The sequence below is a fragment of the Camelina sativa genome, chromosome 18, assembly GCF_000633955.1.
Source record: "Camelina sativa cultivar DH55 chromosome 18, Cs, whole genome shotgun sequence".
NCBI lineage: Eukaryota > Viridiplantae > Streptophyta > Magnoliopsida > Brassicales > Brassicaceae > Camelina > Camelina sativa.
This window is the reverse complement of record NC_025702.1, coordinates 945,942-973,769: the sequence shown is the minus strand read 5'-3', so window position 1 is coordinate 973,769 and position 27,828 is coordinate 945,942. Positions and strand designations below refer to the sequence as shown.

The 27,828-nt window shown below is 37.5% G+C and overlaps 4 protein-coding genes and 1 long non-coding RNA gene across 7 annotated transcripts; 3 read left to right on the top strand and 2 right to left on the bottom strand.

Moving 5' to 3' along the window:
• On the top strand, positions 4,648–5,388 carry LOC104763032. Its single transcript, XM_010486452.1, has one exon. The coding sequence runs from the start codon at positions 4,648–4,650 to the stop codon at positions 5,386–5,388; it is 741 nt and encodes a 246-aa protein (XP_010484754.1).
• Positions 10,163–11,532, top strand: LOC104760202. 3 transcript variants are annotated; one of them, XR_762876.2, is made up of 4 exons: positions 10,163–10,429; positions 10,538–10,906; positions 11,046–11,110; positions 11,252–11,532. It is a non-coding gene; the product is annotated as an uncharacterized LOC104760202 (long non-coding RNA). The 3 variants fall into 3 exon arrangements; XR_762875.2 differs by having other exon boundaries at positions 10,538–10,921; XR_762874.2 differs by lacking the exon at positions 11,046–11,110 and having other exon boundaries at positions 10,166–10,429.
• Positions 11,968–12,676, bottom strand: LOC104760201 (putative invertase inhibitor). The gene has a single exon (XM_010483088.2). The coding sequence runs from the start codon at positions 12,584–12,586 to the stop codon at positions 12,056–12,058; it is 531 nt and encodes a 176-aa protein (XP_010481390.1). The 5' UTR covers positions 12,587–12,676; the 3' UTR covers positions 11,968–12,055.
• On the bottom strand, positions 16,347–18,605 carry LOC104763031. Its single transcript, XM_019239943.1, has 3 exons — positions 17,768–18,605; positions 17,529–17,654; positions 16,347–17,473 (listed from the first exon to the last, which is right to left on the bottom strand). Exons 1-3 carry the CDS (start codon positions 18,603–18,605, stop codon positions 16,347–16,349), a joined length of 2,091 nt encoding a protein of 696 aa, XP_019095488.1.
• LOC104760200 (putative invertase inhibitor) lies at positions 21,014–21,588 on the top strand. Its single transcript, XM_010483087.1, has one exon. It carries the CDS (start codon positions 21,032–21,034, stop codon positions 21,584–21,586), a length of 555 nt encoding a protein of 184 aa, XP_010481389.1. The 5' UTR covers positions 21,014–21,031; the 3' UTR covers positions 21,587–21,588.

Sequence of the window (27,828 nt, the reverse complement as noted above, 5' to 3'; positions counted from 1 at the left end):
ATTTATTTTAGTAATGAATATTTATTCTTCTAATTCTTTACAAAAAAATAATCATAATAATATTATTAACTAAGAAAGATATGTCAATTTATTTTCAATCAATTATTGTTATTATATGTAATTATAAACACATAATACAAAATAAAAATATAGAATAAAAGTGATGGAAACGATGTATGTATTCATTTTTCTCCCTCCATGGGTGAACCTTAAAATGAGTGTCTTAAAAATTTAAAACTAATTATTTATTGAAAATGTGTTTTTTAGTATAACTTTAAATGTAACAAATTTTGATTAAAATTTATGTAAAATAAGAAAATAAAACGATAAATTATAAGTACATTATATAAAAACATAAATATATTACATTATAAATGGGAAACCCACAATCTGAAGGCTTGCCAAAGCTTTAGTTGGAAAACTCACAATCTTGGATTGGATTTCTTTGCTCATGAGGCATCCCAAAAGCTGACCACAAGAAACAAACAAGTCACGTACATAAGAATCATGGCAGAAAAAGTCTTGACGAAGTCTACAGTCACACTCACACAAGTGCAAGTGTGAGGTGAATGCTTGGTCACAGTTCAATAAAGTGAAATACACAAGTGAAGGAAAAACACTGGAGTCATTTAACACAGACATCATCGGATAATATACACAATTAACTACAACTTCTTATGTGAGTGATACAAGGCAAGCAACAGCAAACAACAATGCCAATAAAACATAAAACATTACTTTAGCCAAAATTCTCATCACATAAAAGAAAACATTTGCATCACAATCACTGAAAGCTAAACCAATATACATGTTCTCTAATTGTCCTAGCTCCAAGTAAGCAATCCAGAGAAAGTAGCCTATGTTAGTTTAAGCGGAAGTAAACATAGAAATATAAGAGTGAAGAGAGTTAAGCGAGTGAAGAACAAAGAGAATAATAATAGAATGATATTCCATTAGTATGCTTATTACAATGTCGACTACAACCTTTAAATAGGAGAACAAACTAGGGCTACACACTTTTGAATCGACAACTAGGTGATATAGACATCAAGAGAGAGATAGAGAGGATCCCAATGGTGATAGTCACCGGTCATGGTCTCCTAGGACGAAGCCAACCGTGACTATGTTCCCTATTATCTCCTGACGGCTGCAATAGGAATTCTAGATCCTTCTTGTGGGCCTTAAGGAGACTTGGCCTCTTCTCTCTTCCATATGTCTTGATAGAACTCGGACTTGTCTAATACTCGTACGGACAACCGTACGGACACGACTAAGTCCCAAGGTAGTTCATGATCAATAGCCTATTCTTACAAAACAGTATCAAGTAAGCAAGCCAGGTAAGAACCTTGACTAGTGATACTAACCGTATCTATGCTTTATAGCCTGCCCAAGAAGAATCCCAAAATTTACCAAAGGTGATAGGCAAGTGTGTTTATGAGAAAAAGGTATTGAAGAAGGATCAAGAACAGAATCTGAATCTCCCAAGCTTTTTATTTTATTTTAATAAATGTAAAATTATATTCAGCCCAAAAAAGTCCTTTTTACAATAATGCAGCCTTTGTTTAAATTAAGACTGAGAAGAAAACTTAAAAAAACCTGTAGAGATTTGTACCTTTAAAAACGAAAAGTAGCTAGCTTTTAGTGATTTAAAGTACTTTCTCTCTCTGTTTTTTAAATCATTTGTGTGAAGTTTGCAAACTTGAAAGATAAAAGCTTAAAATAAAGTGCACGCAAGATTTAACGAGTTCGGATCCTTGGGAGGAATCCTATGTCTCGCTGGAGAAGATCTCTGGAAAATCCACTAAGAAACTTAGCTCAAACCGAGCTCTCAATCACTGTTTACACTTCTATCTGGTTCTTTCACTCACACTAGTTCATACACTTCATCTACAATATGCTTTTATAGACAAACCAAGACTACTCTCTTAACTAGGGTAAAGAGAACTTAACCCTGGTTAGAAGTTCCCGTTTAGCTTGGTCTTCAAGCTTGGCACAGATTCTGAGGTAGGCGGAGAGAATCGCAGGCCTGCTTTGCTTTCCCTCCTTCAGATCGGACCAGCCCCACAGTATACGAACATGAGATTGTGTCTGTTGCAGAGTGAACAGCCGAGAGTCGAGAAGCTTCTAATCTTATTTTGAACCTTATCTTTGAAAGCCTCTCACTCAACCCGTGTCTTCTGTTTTTTTCCTCTTCTCCTTGAAACCCTCTTTTCAAAGCCAGTCTTTGACTTTTTCTTTGCTTGGTTTCAAGAGATTTGAAAAAACCAGAATTTGGGATTCAAACTAATCCCCACAAAACCAAAAAAGGGGAAGCTTAACGGCGTGAGCCTAGCCAAACTTGTAACCCATCCGTAAACTTGGTCGATTCAAGCGAGAGCAACTTGTTTCAGATTAACCGATCAAGAAACTGAATAAGCTGAGCAGGGGAGCTCAATAGACCACCATGCCGATGCTTGTTCCGTTCCAACCAAATCGTATGGACTGCGGCTTGAAACATAAGTCTGAGCAAGAAGAAGGTTGTCCCTTTGATGGTTGAACTGGAGAGGAGAGAGAGCAGCTGAGTGAAACTAGAGGTGTAGTGATGACAAAGTAGTTTTCGAGATAAAGCCTGCCATATTCGTGATGACTAAGAGCAAACAAATAACAGGTGCTCTAGACTTTCCATAGGAACTTGACAGGATGGGCACGAAGTGGATGGCCCAATGTTCCAAGCGAGCATCCGGTCTCCTTTAGATAGCCTATTCCGAGCAGCAAGCCAGAGCATAAAGGAATGCTTAGGGATAGAGATCGAAAATCAAAATCCCTTGTGTTAATTGACTCACTGGCCGGAGCGTCGAATCTGGCGCCACATTTCAAAGGAGAGAAAGTGAGGTTTGTAAGTGTTATCTGGCTGCCGCCATAAAGCAACATCATTATGCAAAATTTGTCCTCGATATCTTAATTTTTGAATCTTTGACTCCACATTGTTAGCGAGGTCAGGCTGATGGTGTCAAATTTTTTGAGTCTGAAGCACTGAAGCAACAGATGCATGTGAGGCAATCCCAACAACAATAAAACCCCTATCACCAAGAGTTTCATGCAAACGACCAAGATCACACCAGGCATCATACCAGAAAGATGTTTGCAAACCACTCAGAACCTCAACCTTGTGGAAAACCTTAGCAAGGGGCTTGTACTTAAGCATATTCTTCCACATCCATGACCCCAAAGATGTAGAGTCTTTCACTGTCCAAAAAGCGCCTAAGCGCAGCAGCTCCCGGTGAACCCAAGTGACCCATAGGGAACCTACACATGATACAATCTGCCATATCAACTTGTAACAGCTAACCTTATTAGCCTCAATCAACTTTAGCCCCAAACCACCCTCCTCCTTAAGCAAACAAACATCTGTCCAAGCCAGCTTATTCTTTTTTGCATTTAGTTTCGGACCAAACCATAGAATAGCAGCACAAAGCCTGTCTAACACCTTAGTACACGCACTTGGTAACCAAAAAGCGGATATCTAAAAATTAGTGATACTAGCAATGACAAAGCGTAAAATCTGCAGCCTCTCTGCACAAAATAGAAACCGATGCTGCCGAGAACTCATTGTTTTGTGGATTTTTTCAAACAAAGGGAGACAATCATGCATAAATCTCCCAGGCTTTTTAACTCTACTTGACCAATGAGGTTATCAAACAGTGCTTCTGAATCATAAAAAATTGATTAAATCAAGTTTACCTTTTTCAATAACCTGATGTTGAATTATTCCATCTATTGTGGTGATAGCACCTAAGTGATGTGGCAAACGAGGATTCAGCGCACATGTGGGGGGAATCGGGATAAGGTTTTGGAAGTTGCAGGCACGTGAAGAGCGAATAAAAAGTTGGCCAGTTGCAACATAACGACAAAGGAAAAATTAGTTAACACTAATTGTTAACAAGTTAGTATAAGAGCACTGTTAGCTCAAACTTTCTCTTTAATTCAATTTCAGAACTTGTACTCTTTCTAGAACTTTCTAGAGTTATCTATTTCCTCATTGTTTTGATGGAGAGTCTCTTCTGAGACTCTTGCATGCGGGAAGATGAGGCTGTGTTTCTTGTGAATGTTTTTTCATTGTTCAATTTATTGGTTGTAGATTCACGTTATCACTTAGAGATTATAGACTGGACTGTTGGTGATTTAAGTTGTTAATCAACAGTTATTTCACTAACCATCACAACTTTTGGTCTTTTGGTGAATGGTTACAATGGTTCATTGTACGTTTGCAAACGTATGATGAAACGATCGAACATTATATATATACTCTGTTTCTCCACATCAAAAACAAAGGAAGAAATCGAGAGTAAGAAAAAGTGAGATACCGATAGAGAAAAATCAGATTCACAAAAATCAAAGTTTGAGAAAAAAACTTTGGTGACAAAACACAAAAACAAAACACAAAATCTCTATTTGTTTCTCTTGAATCTTAGCCTAGAACAAGAGAGAAAACTTTGATTGTCATATCCTACAAGAGATTTCGTGTAACCCTAGGCTTGAGAGAAGGGTCAAAATACTCTTTAAGGAAAGCGCTCTTGTGCACGTTTCAATCATTATCCAAGTTCACCGTATGTTACGATCCGGAGTTACACTGCTTTTACAACATTCTTAAAGAGTTTCTGGTGAACTATGACGAGTGCATCGGTGCATGAGATGACTTCAAAGTTTGGCAAGTTGGACAAGTTCGAAGGAGTGAACTTTTGCAGATGGCAGAAGAAGATGCATTTCCTTCTCACCACACTCAATGTGGTGCATGTTCTAAGCATGCCAATGCCTACTGTGACAGAGGATGCTGAGAAGGATTATGTGGAGGAGACAAGGAGGCAACTTAAGTGGGAGAACGATGACTACATTTGCCGTGGCCACATTCTTAACGGTATGTCTGATCCTCTCTTTGATGTCTATCAAAATGTCGAATCTGCAAAGGAACTGTGGGATGCGTTGGAATCAAAGTACATGGCTGAGGATGCTTCTAGTAAAAAGTTCCTTGTGAGTAATTTTAATAATTACAAGATGTCTGATTCAGGACTTGTTATGGAGCAATACAATGAATTGCTTCGCATCCTAGGGCAATTCGCTCAACATAACATGAAGATGGATGAATCCATCTCGGTGTCGAGTATCATCGACAAGTTGCCGCCTTCATGGAAGGATTTTAGGCGCATGTTAAAACACAAAAAGGAAGAGTTGTCTCTTGTACAACTTGGTAGCCATTTGCGCATAAAGGAATCTCTAAGGGTGCAAGAGGGTGGAAAACCCAAAGAGGCTGAACCTTCTTCAATCAATATGATGGAGGAAGGTGGGAGTTCTAAGATGGAGAATAAGGGGAAGAAGCGTCCCTTTAATGGACAACACTTACGGTGGACCTAAAAAAAAGCTTAAGAGCGTTTGTTGGTTTTGTAACAAGCCGGGTCACTTTAGACGTGATTTTCGAGCTACAAAGGATAAGAATAGAATGGGACAAAACTGTTCAGGGCAAGGGTCTAAGGACCAAGGCCAAATCACTCATCAAGGTCAGAAACTTGTAAATGATTCACATTCACATGTGTATTATGTATCAAACATTTCTGAGGCATTTCATATGCAGGATGATGGAGTGACGTGGTGGATTGACTCGGGTGCAACTACACATGTTTGCAATGATCGTGGCTAGTTCAAGAAATATGAACTAGTTCAAGATGGTTCCGTACTTCATATGGGCAACGAGTCAACCGCTCCTATCCTAGGCCGTGGAAAAGTGGTGTTGGAGTTTAGTTCCGGGAAAACTATTGATCTCAATAATATACTTCATGTACCTGGAATTAGGAAGAACTTAGTCTCCGGTAGTGTTTTAAATAAATGTGGTTATAAACAAGTGTATGAGTCGGATAAGTATGTTTTATCTAAGGCTGGTGTCTTAGTTGGATTTGGATATTTTTGTAATGGCATGTTTATGCTCAATATTAATAAAGTTGTGAGTTCTATTTACTTGGCATGTTCTAGCAAAAATGATTCTTCTCTATGACATTTAAGATTAGGTCATGTACACTATAAAAGAATGATTGATATGTCTAAAGAAGGATTAATTCCTAATTTTGACATGAATTTAGAGAAGTGTAGTACTTGTATGTTAACTAAGATAGTTAGAAAACCTTTTAAGAGTATTGAAAGGAATTCTAAGGTACTAGAACTTGTACATAGTGATCTATGTGATTTGTTATGTTTCATAGATGATCACACTCGCTTTTGTTATGTTTATCTATTACATGCTAAAGATGAAGCCCTAGATAAATTCAAGGTTTATAAAACTGAAGTTGAATTACAACATAGTGACTTGATTAAGATGTTACACACCGATAGAGGTGGACAGTATTATGATCCTGATTATTTTCAGTCTGTGGGAATTATAAATGAGACTACGACTCCATATACACCACAACAAAATGGTGTATCTGAGAGGAAAAATAGAGTCCTAAAAGAAATGGTTAATTCCATGTTATCTTACTCGGGATTAAGTGACAGATTTTGGGGTGAAGCCATGTTAACGGCTTGCTATTTATTAAATAGGGTTTCTAACAAAAGGAACAAGATTACTCCATATGAGCTTTGGTACAAAAGAAACCAAACTTGAATTACCTTCGAGTTTGGGGCTGTAGGGCGTTTGTTAGACTACCCCAACCAAAGATTAAAACTTTGGTAGAAAGAGGTATTGATTGCATCTTCATTAGATATGCTGAGCATTCCAAGGCTTATAGGTTATATGTCATAGAACCTAATGATTCTATATCGGTTAACACCGTGATTGAGTCAAGAGATGCAATATTTGATGATACACGTTTCTCATCAATACCTAGACCAAAGGATCTGGTTCCTAGTTCAAGTGGAACAAAAGAAGGAGATGACACACTCATTCCTTCTAACGCGTCACCTATGCTCCGCAAGAGCAAGCGAGGAAGAATTGAAAAATCTTTTGGTCCCGATTTTCAACTTTATTTAGTTGAGGGGTCAAGATATGAGGTTGAATTTCAATATTCATACTGTTATCATATTGATGAGGACCCTAGAACGTTTGATGAGGCTATGAAGTCTCAAGACGTTGCGTTTTGGAAAAAAGCAGTAAACGATGAGATAGACTCCATCGTAGAGAATCATACATGGATCCTAACAGATCTCCCACCTGGTTGCAAGTCTTTAGGCTGCAAGTGGATCTTCAAAAAGAAGATGAAATTTGATGGAACAATTGACAAGTTTACAACTAGATTGGTTATCCAAGGCTTTAGACAAAAGGAAGGTATCGATTATTTTGATACCTATGCTCCTGTTGCTAGAATATCTTCTATAAGATTATTAATTGCTTTGGCTGCTATTAATGATCTTGTGATCCACCAAATGGATGTTAAAACAGCATTCTTGAACGATGTTTTGGAAGAAGAAGTCTATATGAAGTAACCTTAAGGGTTTGTTATGCCCGGGATGAGCAAAAGGTGTGTAAGTTAATAAAGTCATTGTATGGGCTGCATCAAGCACCTAAACAGTGGCATCAAAGATTTGATGAGGCTATTCTATCAAACGGATTCAAGTTAAATCAAGCGGACAAGTGCTTATATAGCAAATTTGATGATTCCGGTAATGCAGTAATCATTTGCCTAGATGTTGATGACATGTTGATCTTTGGTACCAAATTAAGACAAGTAGAACTTGCAAAAGAGTTTTTGTCATCAAATTTTGCCATGAAAGACATGGGGGAAGCGGATGTGATTCTTGGAATTCAAATCAAGCGTGAGAACAAAAGCCTATGTTTATCTCAATCTCATTACATTGAAAAGGTTCTATAAAGGTTCAATTATGAGAAATGTTCTCCTGTGAGCACTCCCATGGATGCGAGTGTAAAGCTTATGCCTAATACAGGAAAAGCGATTTCACAAACCGAGTACTCACAACTTATTGGCTGTTTAATGTATGCCATGACAAGTACTAGACCAGATATAGCTTATGCGGTAGGAAAGTTAAGAAGATATACTAGTAACCCTATTACTCACCATTGGCAAGCTATAAGACGGGTGCTTAAGTACTTGAAAGGAACCATAAATTATGGTTAGTCTTATGTCGGATTTCCTTCGTTTTAGAAGGATATTCCAATGCAAGTTGGAACTCCAATGTAGAAATTAACTCTTCTTCAAGTGGTTGAGTATTCTTGCTTGGAGGATGTGCCATTTCTTGGGCTTCTAGAAAACAAACTTGTATTACAAGTTCGACTATGGAATCGGAGTTCATAGCATTAGCAGCTGCTAGCAAAGAGGCGGAATGGCTAAGAAATTTAGTCTATGAGATTCAATTGTGACCGAGACCGGTATCACCCATTTGTATACATTGTGATAGTAAATCCACTTTGGCTAGAGCTTATAGTCAAGTGTATAATGGTAAGTCACGACACCTTGGTGTTAGACATAGCATGATACGTGAGCTGATCACTCATGGAGAAATTACCATACAGTTTGTTCGGTCTGAAAAAAATTTAGCGGATCACTTGACTAAAGGGTTAGCTAGAGAGTTGGTGATCAAGTCGGCTAGAGGGATGGGTTTAAAGTCCATTTGAAATTTTTAATTGTGGGATACCCAATTCCCCTCTAATATAATGTTAGAGACTGAATTCAATGTGGAAAGCTTACAATTAAAGATTGAAGCACTTGTTGTATCTTCCCAATGTAAGTGCTTGAATCTGCAAGAAAAGATTAGGTTAAAGTTCTCTCCTTAATAGATCTTTTGAAAAATTGCATTTGCAGGTGCAAGATTAAAAGATCTACCTATATGAGTATGAAGTGGAGCCGCATCAAGAAGCTTGGACTTAGCTTCCTANGCAAGAAAGGATTAGGTTGAAGTTCTCTTCTTAATAGATCTTTTGAAAAATTGCATTTGCAGGTGCAAGATTAAAAGATCTACCTATATGAGTATGAAGTGGAGCCGCATCAAGAAGCTTGGACTTAGCTTCCTATATGCTCATGAATGGATAGGGACACATGGCTTATAATAGTGTCAAGAATAAACACTTAGAGTAGTGTAGAATTCGTGTGTGTATTATCTTCATGTACCCAAATGAGTTGAAAGAATTCAAATCCATTGGGCATCCTAATTCTCGGGTATTTGGAATGTGTAATATTACTAAGATGTAAATTCAATCGTTACGATATTTACATTTATGCATGAGTTTGGTTTATGTGTGTGATTTTGTGAATCAAAGATTAAACTTAAATGGGGGAGGAATTTTGGTGATTTATGTTGTTAATCAACATTTATTTCACTAACCATCACAACTTTTGGTCTTTTGGTGAATGGTTACATTGGTTCATTGTACGGTTGCAAACATTTGATGAAACGATCAAACATTATATATATACTCTGTTTCTTCACATCAAAAACAGAGGAAGAAATCGAGAGTAAGAAAAAGTGAGATACCGAGAGAGAAAACTTAGATTCACAAAAATCAAAGTTTGAGAAAAAAACTTTGGTGACAAAACACAAAAAACAAAAGACAAATCTCTATTTGTTTCTCTTGAATCTTAGCCTAGAACAAGAGAGAAAACTTTGATTGTCATATCCTACAAGAGATTTCCTGTAACCCTAGGCTTGAGAGAAGGGTCGAAATACTCTTTAAGAAAAGTGCTCTTGTGCACGTTTCAATCATTATCCAAGTCACTGTATGTTATGATCCGGAGTTACACCGCTTTTACAACATTTACTCTCGCGACTCGCAATCTCTACCCGTGCTGTTTCACATATTTCACCGTCTGTCCTGTTCTCCTTATCTGCTCACTTGTTTTACAACCGAGCAAATCCATAAACAACTATATAGAAAACTCATCTTATTAATTGAGAGATATTGATGTCTCATCGCCACTGATATTCACTACAAGAATATGGTGCATTAATAGCATTATACGATAGCGATTAACATAGTTATGCTATGGTTGACTTATGTCTGTATAGATTATAGCGTTTGTTAAAATTGAAACGCTATAAATTAGGGGTTATGGAAAAAAAGTACGCGTGTTAATATTTTTAAAGTTCGAAGTTCTATACGAATACTATTCAATTGCAAATACAATTGATTAAACAATATACAATTGAATAGCGGGAATTAAAATTAATAGCCCCGCCTGAAAATTAAGATTGGGGGTAAAATTTTGCGAAGTCTAAAAATTGGGAAAATTTTTGCCTCACTCTCGTCTCTTTGGTCACTCAGCGTCTCTTGCTCACAGGTAAAGAGAGAGACAAACAATTTTCTAACTCTCATTCGACTCTCACTAAATCTCCCTATTCTTCTCACTCTCCCTAGTCCTTAGTCGCAATATTCTTGTAGTAATTCTCTTCTCTCTCAAGAAGTCCGGTTTGTGTCGTCCTTCTTACAGATCCAATTCCACCATCTCTCTCTCCGGTAAGACCCCTAATTTGACGTATGTTTATAGATCCAATTCATCTCTTTTTTTCACTTCTTCTCCTCTTTCCTCATTTTAATTTTCTCCATGTTTTCTTATTTTTTCAGAACTACTTTTTTTTTTTTCCATATCTCATCACCATTCAGTCTCTATCGCCGAACCAATTGAAGAAGATACCGCAAGAGACGATTCGCTAGGGATCTCCTTCGTCATGCCATCTTCATCTGCGTAACTCCATCACCGTCCTTGGTCCGTCGCTGTTTCCACATCTTAGTCGGTGAGTTTGTTCCTAATTCTTAGGGTTCACCGATTTGAGTTATGATTTTTTTAATCCTTCGTGTTGGGGTTTTTCCTAATTTAATTTAAGGATGGTTTTGGGAAATCCTTTTCGGCGAGGCTTTTCGATGGTGGAAGGGAGGAACGGTATGGTGAGAATTGAACATCAGATCGTGAAGACGGTTGCATATATAGTTGAGGTAAAGTCATTCGAGGTTAGGGTTTAATCTTTCTACTAGTTTGGGTGTAGTTATCAAGCGTAAGTCTTCTTCTTGCCTTATTTTGATTCTCGAAGAACCTAAGATGTATCTTTCGTTGATGTTTTTTCGTTTGCCCCAGAGATTGAGGTTTCTAAGTACGTTTACAGTATTGCTCCTGAATACAAACCAATGTTTGATGCATTGGTGAGAAAATATATGAGAAACTCAGATTGCTTAAGTTTGTTTTCTTATAAGTTTCTCTTCCATAAGTTTTTTTTCTGTTGATTTAACTTTGTGCCATGTTTATGTCAAGTTCCATGTTGTATAACTGGTTTTTGTTTGCAGATTTCAATGTTAGCAAAGAAGGAACTAGGTGTCAATTATTGGATTGGTTTTCAGAGGAAGAGGTTGTGGACTGGTGGGAGAAGAGACTAGGTGTCAGATACGGCAGCTTGGCCTAATGATAAAATTCTTTTTATCCGATTTGAACTTGTGGTGTTCTTCTCTCTTGTATGTGTTAGTGTAGATTTGCTTTTAGCCTCTCGTATATTCAGCTCTTTAATTTCTGATGTGTTCATAAGGTTTCTGGGGCATTAGGTGGTTTAAAGGAGTTGTTTGACCGTATCTTTTATTTATGTATTTTTACTTTGTAATGATATTTTGTACGATTGTTTTATATAAATAAAATAAAATTATGGTATTTTCTGTTTAATTTGTCAAATTATCCAAAAACCAAAAAAAATTGTGGTAATTGTAATTTCTATAATATTTGGTGTAAAAATTAATAGCAAAGTGCAATTGCTATTGTTGAATATACTATTGCATAGAAAAAGTGCTATATTTGATGAAGACATGATAGCAATGCCAAAAACAGTTATCAAAAGTAACAGACCTATTATAACTGGATGATAGAGCGTTTGTTAAAAAGCTATAGTATCGTTAGATAGCGTTATTCAGGCGCTACAAAATGTCAACATTTTTGTAGTGATTCTTTTCATCTTTTTATATTAAAAAAACTCAATATGTCAATGTTACCAAAAAAAAAAGAAGTTAAAATCATATCTGCAAAGCGAAATTTTATTTCCATTAAGATAACTCTTAACTCTACATATCGATGTTTTTAATTAGTGAAACCCTTTGCCAAATTCATCATAGCATATTAGTAAAAGCCAAAGGAATCAAAATCGTTTGAAGCAAAATATTGTTCTTGTTAGTAACAGGCGACTTCTCTAGCTTTCCTTCCTTGAATCCATCTTCGCAATTGTCTGGTGCATCCAAAGCAGCACTTATATATACGTTAGCGGTATTATAATCATGCGATTGAACACTTGAGAAAGCAGTGTTCAGAGAACCATTAGCCTCATCATAAAGCTCGACACATGTGCTCAACGCTGCCTCCATACCTGGCCCATACTTCTTGGCCTTGAGAATCTGTTCAACGAATCTTTTCACGTCCATAATTTTTGCCGCAGCATTCTTCGTCGACGCAAAAACCAGACCTTCGAGAGTAGTCGCAGTTTTGCTTTCTGGATCTTGTGTAAGAGAATTGACGCAGAAATCGTATTTGAGCTGCAGGTTTATAGCAGCAGCTTTCTTGCAAGAATCTTGAATGAGAGTTTGTGCAGATGTGAAATCGTTCAAGAGAAGAGAATACATAACCAATGAAACCAAAAAGTTCATTTTTTTTTTCTTTTTTTTTTTGGAGGAAGTAGAAAAAATAAAAATCTATTGATGAAGAACAGGTTCACTTTGTGTTTTTCAATTTATTGTAAAAAGGACACATAGAAGTTCATGGGAAAGACTTTTTATCTAACGTAACGTCTTTGCCAAGTTGAATCATATGAGCTTTTATTTATTTTAAAAAATCTAATGTAAAATAGTTACCAATTTGAATATATGACATTATTCAAATTGAGAAACTTTGTACACTTAATTTAATGCTCTTAGGATATTTATCTGTAATGTCTATTTCTTAAATTCTCGATTTATTTGTTTGAAATTGGTCAACATTCATGAATCATGATATCCTTGATTTTCGTTTTTTGTATGTTTGTGTTATTTTAAGTCTTTTTTTGTCGTTTTTCTCAAAAGAAACGTTACGGTTCAGTTTAATAGAGTTATAAAAAGCTCCGACCAAACAAATACCATGCATGGTCGTCGACTCGTCGTGTACTTAGTCAACTTTTAATGTGTTTCCAGTTACCGAAGCATGCTTAATAGAAGTAACTCTTCTACAGTTCTACTAATTTACCATTTTCATGTACATATTAATCTTATATTGTAAGTTTGTAACACTCATTTCTTAAATCATTATTGTTCTTAAACCCTATTATTTACTACCTCTGATTTTTAAGTTGTCATTATAGGATGTTGCACACATATTAAGAAATTTATAAATAATCTATTACTATTAAAATTCTAAAGTGTTTAATATTTTATTTACTTAGTAAAGTATAAATGAGATTATTTTTTTTATGAAAAATAACATTGAATGATTGAAAACAGAGAATGACAATTTAACTGAAACAAAAAATTTATACCTGACAATTAAAAAAGGAGTGAGATACGTTTCAGCTTCTCCATCATAAAGGTAACCTCAAGTCTGCCCTCCTCCCTTGTGAAAAGAATCTGTTCATCCTTCTTAGCCATCTCAAAGTAGTTCACGTCCGCAGTCATTGAATTTCTGTCTCTAAACTTCTATGGATGTATCAACAAAACTTAATGCTTTCTTCTTCTATCTAATTATTGATTGTTATTGTACACTTGTTTTTGATTAACTCTCTTATCCAACCATGGAGTTGATGAACTTGTACTACTTATCTCTCTTTGGGATTGATTGAATGGATACAAGTATGTTTTGCCCAAAAAATAAATTTATTAGTAGTTTTTTTTTTTGGTTTTTGTAATAGGGAAGGATTGAATGAGTAAATTATAGTTCATCGCATTTATATACTACGCTAAATGTGCGTATATGAGAGGTAGGATTCCTAACAATGCATTTAAGAATGTAGTTTCATTTCAACATAGATGTAAAAGCTAAAGGAATCAAAATCATTTGAAACAAAACATTGTTATCTTTTGTAAACGGAGATTGCAGAGGTTTTTTTCCTTCTTTAAATCCAACTTCGCAACTGGGTGGTGCACCCATTGCGGCACTTAGATCCACGTTAGCGGTTTTGTAATCACCCGATTTAGCTATCCTTAAAGCTTCGGTCAAGGATTATGACCACGATATCATGACCACGATATCATGACCAACCCGTCAAGACTACGTGCGGTTTTGCTCTGCGGATTCTCTTGGAGAGACTTGACGCAGAAATCGTAATTGATGTTCGAGTTTTTATCTGCAGCTTTCTCGCAAGAATCTCGGATCAAAGATTTTGCAGTTGCTAATTCATTTAAGAGGAGAAAGAACATAACGAGGTAGAGCAAGAACGTCATATTAAAAAAAAATATATTTGGAGGAGGAGGAGCATAGACATTGACATGGAAGTTTTAACTTATTTATAGTAAACAGAATAAATAATCTTACGCTTGTTTATCGATCAAATAAGACTTGTTGTTATCTAACACAACGGCTTGTTTTTAGAGTGCTCATGTCACGCTTTACCACTCAACTTACTTCGTATGGCATAATTGTTCGTTTTAACTTTTAACACTCTTTACTTATACATTGTCGCTTTTCGGGATTTGTTTTTTTTTTTGTTCTTCAATGTTACAAATATTACGCAATATACAAAAAAAAAAAACATTGTGCTACACGTTTTGGATAATATCTTTACACGTTTTGTAATGATTCAGAGCAAAAAAAAAAGAAGTGAACATTATTTAGAAGTATTAACCTAATGAAACGGTAAAATTGGGAGTTCTTATATAACTTACAGCGCAAGTTTCTTGCTTTTGAACCTTTTGGTCAAGGTTCTTTAATCGGGAGAGCTTTGATGTAGCAAACGAGACTTCATCCAACACCATCCGATTCGATTTTGCATTCATTTTTCGAGTACGACGTATAACTTGCTAATTGTTTTAAGTACAAGAATGATATCGTGGCTACTTAACAGAAGCATAAAGACAAAATTATCTCAAAATTAGTTCATTTGTGGGCATTAGTTCTATGGAGCACCTTATTGATCTTACATGCTGCAACGCTCTGACCGCCACTTCTTAGTGGGCCCCATGTCCACTTTCAGACCATGAGCCCACTTTTTTTAATGGGCATCACGTCCGCTCACTAGGCCTGTGAGTCCATCCATATCCGACGGTCGGTTTGCTACGTTCGGGAGGCTTTAAAGGCTTGTTATCGTCCCTACAAATCACCACATGATCTTTCTCTTTTTTTGTCCTCACTCGCACAGTTCCAACAATCACTTCCTAGAAGGTTCCCCATCTTGTGAATACTCTAGCTCAAGCACGCTTAACTCTGGAGTTCTCTCAGGACCCTTGACCAAAAAGATAAGTGCACTTTGGTGACATAAGTCGGGGTGTCACAATTCACCCCCACTAACAGATCGCAACGTCCTTGTTGCGCACCAAAACCGTCACCTCGACGGTGTGAGCCCACTCAACTCTACACTCGTCTAGGTTCGGCTCTGACACCACTTGTAATGCTCCGACCGCCACCTCTTAGTGGGCTCCATGTCCACTCCCAGTCTATAGGCCAACCTTCCATAATGGGCATACTAAAAGGTGGCGGTCGGGATCCTGAGAGAACTGTAGAGTTAAGCGTGCTTGAACTAGAGTAGTCTCAGGATGGGTGACCGAAAAGATAAGTGCACTTTGGTGACATAGGTGGCCAAATCAGTTCTTTTAACCTCTCCGCAAGCCGGGGTATCGCACATAATCTGTAATTTTTTTACCCCAAACAAAGAAACTGTTGAAGAAAGAGAAGCCTAGGTGGAAATTGAAGTTGAAAAGATCATTTCTTGGTAAAATAAATATTTGTCAAATACATCCATACATGAAACTACTGTACACTTTGAATTTGAATGTCATCTATCTAATGACCACTTCACACTTTGATTCATGGGTTAAATAAACAATATTGTTTTAAACCATATTCATATCATTATTGTCACTCGAGTACTTAAAAAAATTAGTTGAAGTTTGGATTCCTGGATTATGTTCGGTTTTGTTCAGGGTTTTACCTACCCAATATTGCTAACACATTATTTGTTCTAACAGTAAAGTTTCATGTTTCTTACTGTTATTGTATGTGTATATATACAAAGTCAAAGATGTATATATATAATAAGATTTTTTTTTTTTTTTTGTTAAAGGGCCTTCTTATATAAAATTTAAAAAGTTTACAGTGAATCATACGAGAACCAAGGTAACCAGCAGTGACATAGTGAGAATATAAAAAGAAAGGAAGAGTGAGACAGACTCACTAAGAAGATACCGATAAAAGACAGAGTGAAAGAGAAATCACAAGCGAATCCAATCAGTGCGAAGACCAGAATAACTCCAACGCTTCTCCAGTGCGAAGACCAGAAGACCAGGAACCATTTGTTGCTAGATTTCTTAGGGCCGTAGCTCGGCTTTTGACGACCAAGCAGGTTTTCCGGACAATAATGGAGTGAGGTAGGGTTGTACCTTCATGAAAGTGTCGGTTACGCTCCTTCCATATCTCGTAGATACAGGCTTGCCACACTTGAAGAAGTGCGAGGGAGGTGACAGAGGAAGAGGTGGCTGAAGGGAGCCAGTGTACAATGAGCTCCCAGTTCAGAGGAGGAGAGAGCTCTAGTTTCCCTACCATCTCTGTCCAAATAGCTGAGGAGTAAGCACAAGCAAAGAACAAATGGTTCCTGGTTTCATTTTCCATCCCGCAGAGGAGACATAGTGGTTCCACATCAAAGCCCCATTTGATCATACGATCTAGGGTAGGATTACGGTTGCGCAAAAACAACCAAGTTGCTATCGAGTGCTTAGGGACAGCGGCTTTATGCCAGACAATAGAATACCAAGGCACCAGCGGTCTGGAAAGACGGAGAGAATTCCACATTACCTTGGAGTTATAAGACTTTTGCACCTTACTATTAACGATCCAACTAGGTGAGTCGTTGTCATTTGAGTGGGGGATGGTAGTAATGAAGCTCAAGACATCTAGGAAGCAGTCTGATCTCGCTTGAGGGAGGTTCCAGATAGCCCCTTCCTTGTAGTCCGACACCAAGGCGGTTACCGGAATTCCAAGATGGTGCGGAGCATCATTTCCCAAGTAGTGAAAGAGGGAACCGTACGGAGTCCAAGGATCCCACCAGAAGAAAGTATCCTCCCCTGTACCCAACTTGATGTTGCGGAACTTTATAGCTATGTGTCTTAGCTTTAGAAGTTTTCTGAACATCCAAGAGACTGTTGGAGATTTGTCGTTCAAAGCCGAGAAGCAGGAAGAGGAAAAGTATTTTCTCCGAACCCAAGCTACCCAGATAGAACCAGCCCTGAAGTATATCATCCAGATGAATTTTAGGGCGCATGTGTCGTTCCAAGTGGACCAAGACCGCAACCCTAACCCACCTTCTCTCTTTGGGTATAGAAGATCCGCCCAAGCAACTTTAGCTCCCGAAGGTTTGTCTAATCATCCATGCCAGAGGAAAGAACTAGAGAGGCTGTTGATGAGCTTGATTACCTTCTTGGGAAGAAGGAAAGCACTTGTCCAAAAACCAATTAACCCCGAAATAACTGTGCTTAATAGCTGCAGTCTGCCCGCAATGCTCAACTGACGATGGAGCCAAGAGTTCATCTTTGCCCTGATCTTTGAGATTAAGGGGTCACAATCCCTGATAGAGAGCTTTCTAGAGCAAAGAGGGAGCCCCAGCTACCGAACTGGTAACGAGGCTAATGGGAGAGGGAATTTAGTTCTCATACGGGTAAGCGCATCTTCAGAGACACCAGAAGAGAACATGGTGGTTTTGGTTATGTTGACAGAAAGTCCAGAGATTTTCTCAAACTGAGACAGAACCGTGAAGACCCCAGCCAGAGATGCTTCTGTCCCGTCTAGAAAGATAAGTAAGTCGTCCGCGAAGCACAGATGGGTGAGCTCCAGTTCTTCACAGCCAGGGTGATAACCAAAAATACCGTCTTGAGCTGCTCTGTTTAGCATAAGAGAGAGGATATTCATCACCGACACAAAGAGAATTGGGGAGAGGGGGTCCCCTTGCCTTAACCCGGTTTTGCCTTTAAAGTACCCTGAAGTGACTCCGTTTATGCTGATAGAGAAGCTTGGAGAACAGATACAACTTTTAATCCATCCCACAAATAGATCAGGGGCACCATAGGACAACAGGGTTGAGGTGACAAAATCCCATCGAACCGAATCAAATGCTTTAGAGATGTCCACTTTAAGGGTGAGTCTGGGAGAAAGAGTGGATAAATGATAACCCTGAAGGACCTCTGAGGCAAGGAGCACATTTTCTATTAGAAGCCTATCATTGATAAAATCCGTCTGGTTCGGGAGAATAATCGAGGGGAGGATCTGCTTGAGCCTATCAGAGATGATCCTGGAAACAACTTTGTAGTTTGTGTTCAAGCACGAAATGGGCCTGAAGTCCTTTAAATCGTCTGCTCCCCGCCTTTTAGTTATCAGTACCAACGAAGTAGCATTGACACATGACGGCAAGAAAGATGAAGAGAAAAACTCTCTCACTGCATCAGTGAATTCGTTCCCGCTGCCAGGACGCTCTGTAGAATTCCACTGGGTAGCCATCGGGACCAGGAGTTTTATTCAAGGGAAGACTCAGAAGGGCTTCTCTGATCTGGACAGGGGTAACCTCCGCACAGAGCAATGATTGTTGGGACAAGGTTAACTGATTTGGGATGATTCTTTCCAAGAAAACCGGCAAGAAAGGGCAGTATTCACCACGAGGGGAACATAAAATGGAGGAGAAATACCTCTCTGCAAGTTGGTGAACTTCCTGAAGCGATTCTGATCTCGAACCATCAGGATGGAAGACATACTTGATTGCATTAGAGGCGTTTCTAATCTTCATCATGGTGTGAAAAAACCTCGTATTTGAGTCACCTAGCTCCATCCATCTTATTCTGGACCTTTGTCTGAAAAAACATTCTTCAGCAATTCTCAAGGAGAACCAAGTACTCCTTGCCAACGATTCCTGCGCCAAGGTTTGGGGAATGGGGTCATTTAGGGCCAGTGCTTGGTACTGTTGGAGGATGTGATTCGCTTCAGCCACTCTCCTCTCAATGTCACTAAAGCGCTCCTTCATCAAGGTCTTTAAAGGACGCTTTAGCTGTTTTAGTTTGTGGCAGAAGTCAGATAGCATAGAGACTGAATGGCCAAAAGAACCCCAAGCCGACGTAACTGAATCCACAAAGATTGGCAACTTTGTTAAGAGGTTAAAAAACTTGAATGGTCGAGTACCAAAGGAGGGAGGAGGGGACTTGATCCGGATGTGGCAAGGAGTGTGGTCAGAGAACTGGGGCGCCTCAAAAGTACAGTAGCTCGAAGGAAAGCGTAAAAGCCATTGATCGTTTACCAAAGCACGATCAATCTTAGTCGCGATAGGATTGGAAGGCTGGTGATTCGACCATGTGAACTTTGGCCCTTGAAAAGAGAGATCGAACAACTAAGATTTCCATCGTCAAATATACGTCTTTTGCCATGTAATTATTTATTTTTAATATATCTGTATTGGTAAATACAATATTGTATTCGTAAATACAATATTGTATTTTGAAAATTTGTTAGAAATGTCTTTTTTGACATACCTCTTTTCAAAAATACATCTTTTACTTATTTATTTTTGATATCTTTTAAATTTTAATGACCATTTTATCTTTACTTAAAAAATATTTAAATCAATAAAAATGTAAATTTAAATTTTGCCGCCAAAAAAAATTTACAGGAATTTTATAAAAATTTATAAGGTTTTAAACGATTTAAACATATTTATAAGACATTTATAAATAGAAACCTTATAATTAAAAACCTTATAAAAGCCTTATGCCTTATAAAAATCTTATAAAAAACTTTATAAAAACTTTATAACAAGATTATAAGGTTTTCATAAGATATAAATTTCAGAATTCTTGGCAGGAAATTTTTTCATTTTTTAGCGGAAAAATTTGGTGGAATTTTTTTTTAATTTTGTTAAGGAAAAATTAATTTGACGGAAGAATTTTTCTTTTTTTGGCCGAAATTTTTCCGATTTTGGTGACCGTATATTCTTGATGTAACTCAAAGAAAGGGTAATTTGGTCATTTTGTATATAAAAATGGATAATTTTGAAAATGGTCAACATAGAGGGGTATCTTTAAAAGGAGGTATTGAATTTTTTTTTTTTTAAAATGCCCCTTGTATTTTAGATCTAAAAGTTTATGTCATTACCAGCCAAAAATTAGTATCCAGTGTATATATAAATTATATTCAGCGCTTAGCGCTAATGAATACTCTATTCTATAAAAGATTGGTATTATTGTGATGTAATTCTAAATACTGTCTCTCTCTTTTTTTATATACAAAAAGAGTGAAAATATATATATAGTAGATGCAATTAAATTTTCTTGTTTTTGATAACTTTTCGTATATTGAAAAGTATATAGCTATTAATATGTAGTCCAGTTAGTAGCTATTATTATACATATCTCTTAGATTATTTGATAAATCACAATATCAAATCGAATTAATAAACATTTAATTAATGTGTGTTTACAACAAGCACAATGTAATATACTTCCTCCTTTTTTTATTAGTTGTCGTTTAAGATTGTTTCACACAAATTAAGAAAACCATTTAATTTTTTGTTTTAGTCCTTTTTAATATATTTTCTAATATTTTTATTAGTCAAAACATTAAAACAGTTGGATAAAATTGGAATGTTTACCAAACATTTGCATTGGAAATCTAAAAAGACAAGTATTATGACACAAAATTTTAACTCTAGAACAACAACTAATAAAAAAAGGAGGGAGTATATAGCAAATGCAATGAAGTACCAAACTCCACGAAGTAAGCGGAGTGGTATCGCATGTCATGAGTCATCTAAATAAAGCATGTCTTTAAATAGCAGTCACATGTTAGAATTTTGTTTGCTTATAAATTAGATCACAAGTTAATTACTATTGTTCTTCAATCTATTCCATCCAGTGTTGTGCATTACAAACAAACCTAATACAATGAAGTTCTTGATTCACCTTGTTGTGTTATTTCTCCTCTTCAATGGTTTCATGGCCAACAATGTGGCAGATTCTCTGATTCGAAATTCTTGCAAAAAAAATTCAAGATATGCGGAACCATATATATACAATTTTTGTATCACATCTATCCAAGAGAATCCAGAGAGCCAGAAAGTAAGAAATATAGACGAATTGACTATGATATGTACGAATAGCGCGATATCAAACCTAACAAAAGTGAAAGGAGTTGTAGAGAATATTTTGAACGAGAAAAAGTATAAGAATAAGTTGAGTCATACGTTCTTACGGGAGTGCCTCAAGCTTTATTCTGAGGGCTATGAGTTGTTAAACTCAGCTTTGAAATACCTCAAAACACGAGATTACGAGAAATATATAGGAAATATGGATATGGCAAGAGGTAAAACAAGAGCTTGCGAAATGAAATTCAACGATGACAATCACCAGATATCTCCGGTGAAGAAAGAGAACGATGTTCTCTTCAACATGATCAATATTCCCTATTATTTTTGTTTCAACGCTCATATTAATGGCTAAGGTTGTAGGCTTGTAGCAAATCGATTTGTCAAACTATAATGCCTAATAAATAGTATGTTACCCAGAAATGGTCCAATGTTTATTGGGATATATGTATGTATGTGTCTGTATCATATGTTTGTGTCAACATAAAGAAAAGTCTAATTTTTAATGGACGACTCCAATTTCCTCCCCCTCCCCCAGTTTTGACCAAGCTTGTATATCTATTTTTCCTATATAAAACTTGAGTCAGCGTCTCTCTCTGTTTCTTCTGAGCCCATCTATGTCATCTTCAAAATGTTAAACATTCGTTGAATTTGCATACGTAGCATTGTTAAAAATGGGAGCACTGAAAATTCAGTGTATCGTAACTCCGTAAAGTTAAGTAATCTTATTAGTATATATGATGAGATTAAGCTTCCTTTTACTTAGTCTCAACACTCTAATATAAATACCCTTGTATTAGTTACATTTTACTTTTAATGAGAAATATACTTTGCAAGAAAGTTAACATGGTATCATAGCAAAATGATTTTTTCTCATTCGTTTCTCGGGAAAACGCTTAACAGAAAATTTTCTCGGGAAAATTGAACTTCCACTTCTTCGAATTGTTTCAATTCGTCTCTGTCCCAGCTTCGCTTTCAATTCCGTGTCTTGCGATCTATCTTTCAGCTATTTCTGAGCACTGATTTGAATCAATGAGTGTCTCACATCGCTGTTTCGTCGGTCTCTTCTTCGCAGAGTTGTTGATTGCTATTGTTGAGCTGGTTAGTGCCTCTTTCTGGTGTTTTGTTACACAGCCTTGGTTGCTTTATCCTCTTGATCGGTTAGGTGTTTAAGATCATCGAATTCCGATTTAGCTTTGGTGATTCTTGCTTTGTAGAATTTGTTCATCGTTGATTGTGTGATGGAATCTGCGAATACTGGTACGAATTGTGCAACAGATCAGTATGAGAATCCTTACTTTCTCCATAGTTCGGATCATGCTGGACTCATACTTGTTTCTGATCGTCTCTGTACTGGTGTGGAGTTTACTTCATGGCGTCTTTCGGTTCGTATAGGATTGAATGTTCGTAATAAGCTTGGGTTCATTGACGGCACTATCTTGCAACCAGCTTCTGATCATCGAGATTATGGATCTTGGTCCAGATGCAATGACATGGTCTCGACTTGGCTAATGAATTCGGTGAGTAAGGAAATTAGTCAAAGTTTGTTATTCATTCCCACGGCTGAAGGAATCTGGAAGAATGTATTGGCACGTTTTAAGCAGGATGATGCTCCTCGAATCTTTGAAATTGAGCAGCGTCTGAATAGTATTCAACAATGTGCGTCTCATGTAACCAGCTATTACACACGACTTGTCACACTTTGGGAAGAACATAAGAACTACGTTGAGTTACCTGTGTGCACTTGTGGTAAGTGTGAATGTAATGCTGCAACCTTATGGGAGAAACTACAAGAAAGGAGTAGAGTGACGAAGTTTCTCATGGGGCTATGATTCCTACGATGCTACCAGAAGACATATCCTGATGTTACGGCCCATACCAACTATTGAGGCTGCTTTCAACAAGGTTACTCAAGATGAAAGGCATCATTCTATCAAGCCTCTTCCTCGATCGGATAATGTTGTTTTCCAAACGACTGGCTCAGCTCCTCTACCTCCACAAGATTATCAAGAACCCGTTGATAATGCGGCTTATGCAATTCAAGGTTGATATCGTTCTCGACCACCGAAACCTGTTTGTGCACATTGTGGACAGACTGGTCATGTTATTCACAAATGTTTCAAGCTTCATGGATACCCTCCATGTTACATTCCAGGCTTCAAGAGCTCTCTCTAACTATCAATCTCAGAGACATTCAGCTCCATCACAGCCTCTCAACCTCGAGGACTAACTCAGAGTCAGCAACGTCCGCATACAGTGGCGAATGTTATAAGTGACCCGATGAGTGGTCTAGGCCCGATGAGTGGTCCTATAACAAGTTCTTCCCAAGCTCAGTCATCATCAGCTTGAACCGTCTCTAGCCTAGACTTGAACAATATGACGCCTACTCAGGTACAAGATCTTATTAAGCATCTAACATCACATGTTCGGGTTTCAGAGAATCCGCCTCCTTCCCCATCGACTGCGTCTGTTACCGAACATGGTGTTATGGCAGTCCAGTCTACTTCTGGTATTATTCCTTTTCCATCAACCTCTCTTCGTTTTGAAAACAACATTTTTACTTTTCAACACCAATGTCTCTCTTCCTTATACTCTAATCTTCCTCATGGTTCTTGGATAATTGACAGTGGAGCCACTACTCATGTGTGTTCTGATTTGTCATTATTTAGTGAAACTGTTCTAGTTTATGGAGTAACTGTTTCTCTCCCAAATGATACTAGGGTTAATATCACACATACTGGCATTGTCCCATTATCATCCTCTCTTATCTTGACTGATGTTTTACATGTGCCAACTTTCAAATTCAATTTGATTTCTGTTAGTTCTTTATTACAACAAAATCATTGTTCTGCACATTTTTACATTGACTCTTGCATTATTCAGGAGTTTATTCAGGGCTTGACGATTGGTAGAGGAACTCTCATGCATAAACTCTATATTCTACAACTTGATGCATCATCTCTCGCAGTGTCTAAGTCTCCTGCTTCTTTGAACTTCTCTGGATCCTTGGTGGTGGATGGACATCTGTGGCATCAACGCCTAGGACATATGTCGACTGACAAGTTACAACAGCTTTCTGATGTTTTGCATATTTCCAAATCTGGTTTGTCTTTACAATCTCATTGTTCTATTTGTCTATTAGCTAAACAAAGACGCTTACCTTTTGAGTCTCATAATCGTTTGTCTAGTTTACCTTTTGATTTGCTTCATTTAGATGTTTGGGGTCCCTTCTCAATCGAGTCTGTAGAAGGATATAAATACTTTCTCACCATTGTAGATGATTCTACTAGATGTACTTGGGTTTACATGATGAAGGAATACAAATGACGTTTTACACCATTTTCCAGCTTTTATTTAGTATGTTAAGACTCAGTATAATTCGACTATCAAAGCGATTAGAACAGATAATGCTCTTGAATTGGCTTTTACTGATATTATTAGACAACATGGCATGCTTCATAAATTCTCTTGTGCATACACACCACAGCAAAATTCTGTAGTTGAAAGAAAGCATCAACACCTTCTTAATGTTGCNTTTTACTTTTCAACACCAATGTCTCTCTTCCTTATACTCTAATCTTCCTCATGGTTCTTGGATAATTGACAGTGGAGCCACTACTCATGTGTGTTCTGATTTGTCATTATTTAGTGAAACTGTTCTAGTTTATGGAGTAACTGTTTCTCTCCCAAATGATACTAGGGTTAATATCACACATACTGGCATTGTCCCATTATCATCCTCTCTTATCTTGACTGATGTTTTACATGTGCCAACTTTCAAATTCAATTTGATTTCTGTTAGTTCTTTATTACAACAAAATCATTGTTCTGCACATTTTTACATTGACTCTTGCATTATTCAGGAGTTTATTCAGGGCTTGACGATTGGTAGAGGAACTCTCATGCATAAACTCTATATTCTACAACTTGATGCATCATCTCTCGCAGTGTCTAAGTCTCCTGCTTCTTTGAACTTCTCTGGATCCTTGGTGGTGGATGGACATCTGTGGCATCAACGCCTAGGACATATGTCGACTGACAAGTTACAACAGCTTTCTGATGTTTTGCATATTTCCAAATCTGGTTTGTCTTTACAATCTCATTGTTCTATTTGTCTATTAGCTAAACAAAGACGCTTACCTTTTGAGTCTCATAATCGTTTGTCTAGTTTACCTTTTGATTTGCTTCATTTAGATGTTTGGGGTCCCTTCTCAATCGAGTCTGTAGAAGGATATAAATACTTTCTCACCATTGTAGATGATTCTACTAGATGTACTTGGGTTTACATGATGAAGGAATACAAATGACGTTTTACACCATTTTCCAGCTTTTATTTAGTATGTTAAGACTCAGTATAATTCGACTATCAAAGCGATTAGAACAGATAATGCTCTTGAATTGGCTTTTACTGATATTATTAGACAACATGGCATGCTTCATAAATTCTCTTGTGCATACACACCACAGCAAAATTCTGTAGTTGAAAGAAAGCATCAACACCTTCTTAATGTTGCTAGAGCCTTATTGTTTCAATCTAATATACCTATTTCTTATTGGAGTGATTGTGTCTTAACTGCTGTGTTTTTGATAAATAGAACTTGTCACCTTATGAATTGTTGAATAAGAAGCAACCCTCCTATGATCTACTTCGCACTTTCGGTTGTCTTCGTTATGTCTCGACAGTGCTAAAGGATAGAACGAAGTTTAGTCATAGAGCAGAAATATGTGTTTTCTTAGGCTACTCTCCAGGTTATAAAGGCTATAAGGTACTTAATCTGGATACTAACGTCATTTCTGTCTCGTAATGTCGTGTTCCATGAAAACGAGTTTCCTTTTCATTCTAGTCATGCTCGCCATCCTACTGACATTATTATTGACTTGATTCTTCCATCCCATGTTCCTGTTGCATTAGATATGCCCATTGTTTCAGCACCTTCATCATTTGCATCACACACATTCGTCCCTAGTACATCAACTGGGAGTGCAGAGACAGTCACTATAGGAAAAGGAACTATTTCACCATCTAATTCCAGACCGCGACACATGACGAAGGCTCCAGGTTAAGTATCTGATTACCACCGTTCTCTTATTCAACACTCTAACCGTTCTTTTTCTACACATTCCACACCTATTACTACACCATATCCTTTATCTTCGGTTTTATCCTATTCCATGTTCAAACCACCCTATCAGTTCTATGTCCTTTCCATTTCTATCGAAACAGAACCAAAATCTTTTAAAGATGCCATAATATCTGTTCGGTGGACTAAGGCGATGGATGTGGAGCTTGAAGCTATGGAACTCAATTGGACATTCGATGTTGTCTCCTTACCTCCAGGAAAAAATGTTGTGGGGTGTAAGTGGGTTTATGCGATCAAGTACCATGTTGATGTCTCCATAGAAAGATATAAGGCTCGTTTAGTAGCAAAGGGTTTCACACAACAAGAGGGAATATATTACATTGATACCTTTTCTCCTGTAGCAAAGTTGGCTAGTGTGAATTTGGTCCTTGGTTAGCTGCTAAGCATGGGTGGAGTCTTACTCAAATGGATGTTACTAATGCCTTTCTCCATAGTGATCTAGAGGAAGAAATTTACATGAGCTTACCTCAGGGTTATACACCACCTCCAGGCGTTATACTGCCACTGAATCCTGTGTGTAAGCTTAACAAGTCTCTTTATGGCTTGAAACATGCCTCACGGCAATGGTATAAGTCCGTGTCCAAAGTGTTTCTCGATGATGGTTTCTCACAGGCGTATGGCGACAATACTCTATTTGTCAAGGAGACAGTTTCCTCTTATATTGCGGCCTTGGTTTATGTCGATGATATCCTAATTGTGATTAGCAGTGATGATGCTGTTTTCCAGCTTAAGGCATCTCTGGCGAAGCATTTCAAGACTAAAGACCTTGGTTAGCTCGTTTCTTCTTAGAACTTGAAATTGCGCTTAATGCAAGTGGCATATCAGTAAGTCAGCGCAAGTATTGCCTTGATATTCTAACTGATACAGGTTTATTGAGTTGTAAGCCAAAATCAGTACCTATGGACTATAAGAAGGTTCTCACTAAAGACACAGGTATCATGTTGACTGATGGTACGCCTTATAGGGAACTGATAGGACGATTGCTGTATTTGTGCATCACAAGACCAGACATTACGTTTGCTGTCAATCGCCTAAGCCAATTCCTCTCATGACCAACAGACGTCCATCTTGAGGCTGCTCATCATGTCCTCAAATATTTGAAGAACGATCCAGGTCAAGGACTCTTTTACTCTGCTTCTACTGATTTATGCTTGAATGCATTCTCGAATGCAGATTGGGGAACTTACAAGGATTCTAGGAGGTCTGTTACTGGCATCTCTGTTTTCTTAGGGAATTCTTTGATCTCTTGGAAATCCAAGAAGCAATATGTTGTGAGTTCGAGTAGCACCGAAGCTGAATACAGGAACATGGCACAAGTTACAAAGGAGTTACTCTGGCTTCATCAAATGTTGAAGGATTTGCGCCAAACTCCACGAATACAGGCCAAGTTTTTCTGTGACACAAATCGACGATGCATATTGCCAACAACCAGGTGTTCCTAAATTCCAAAAAACGA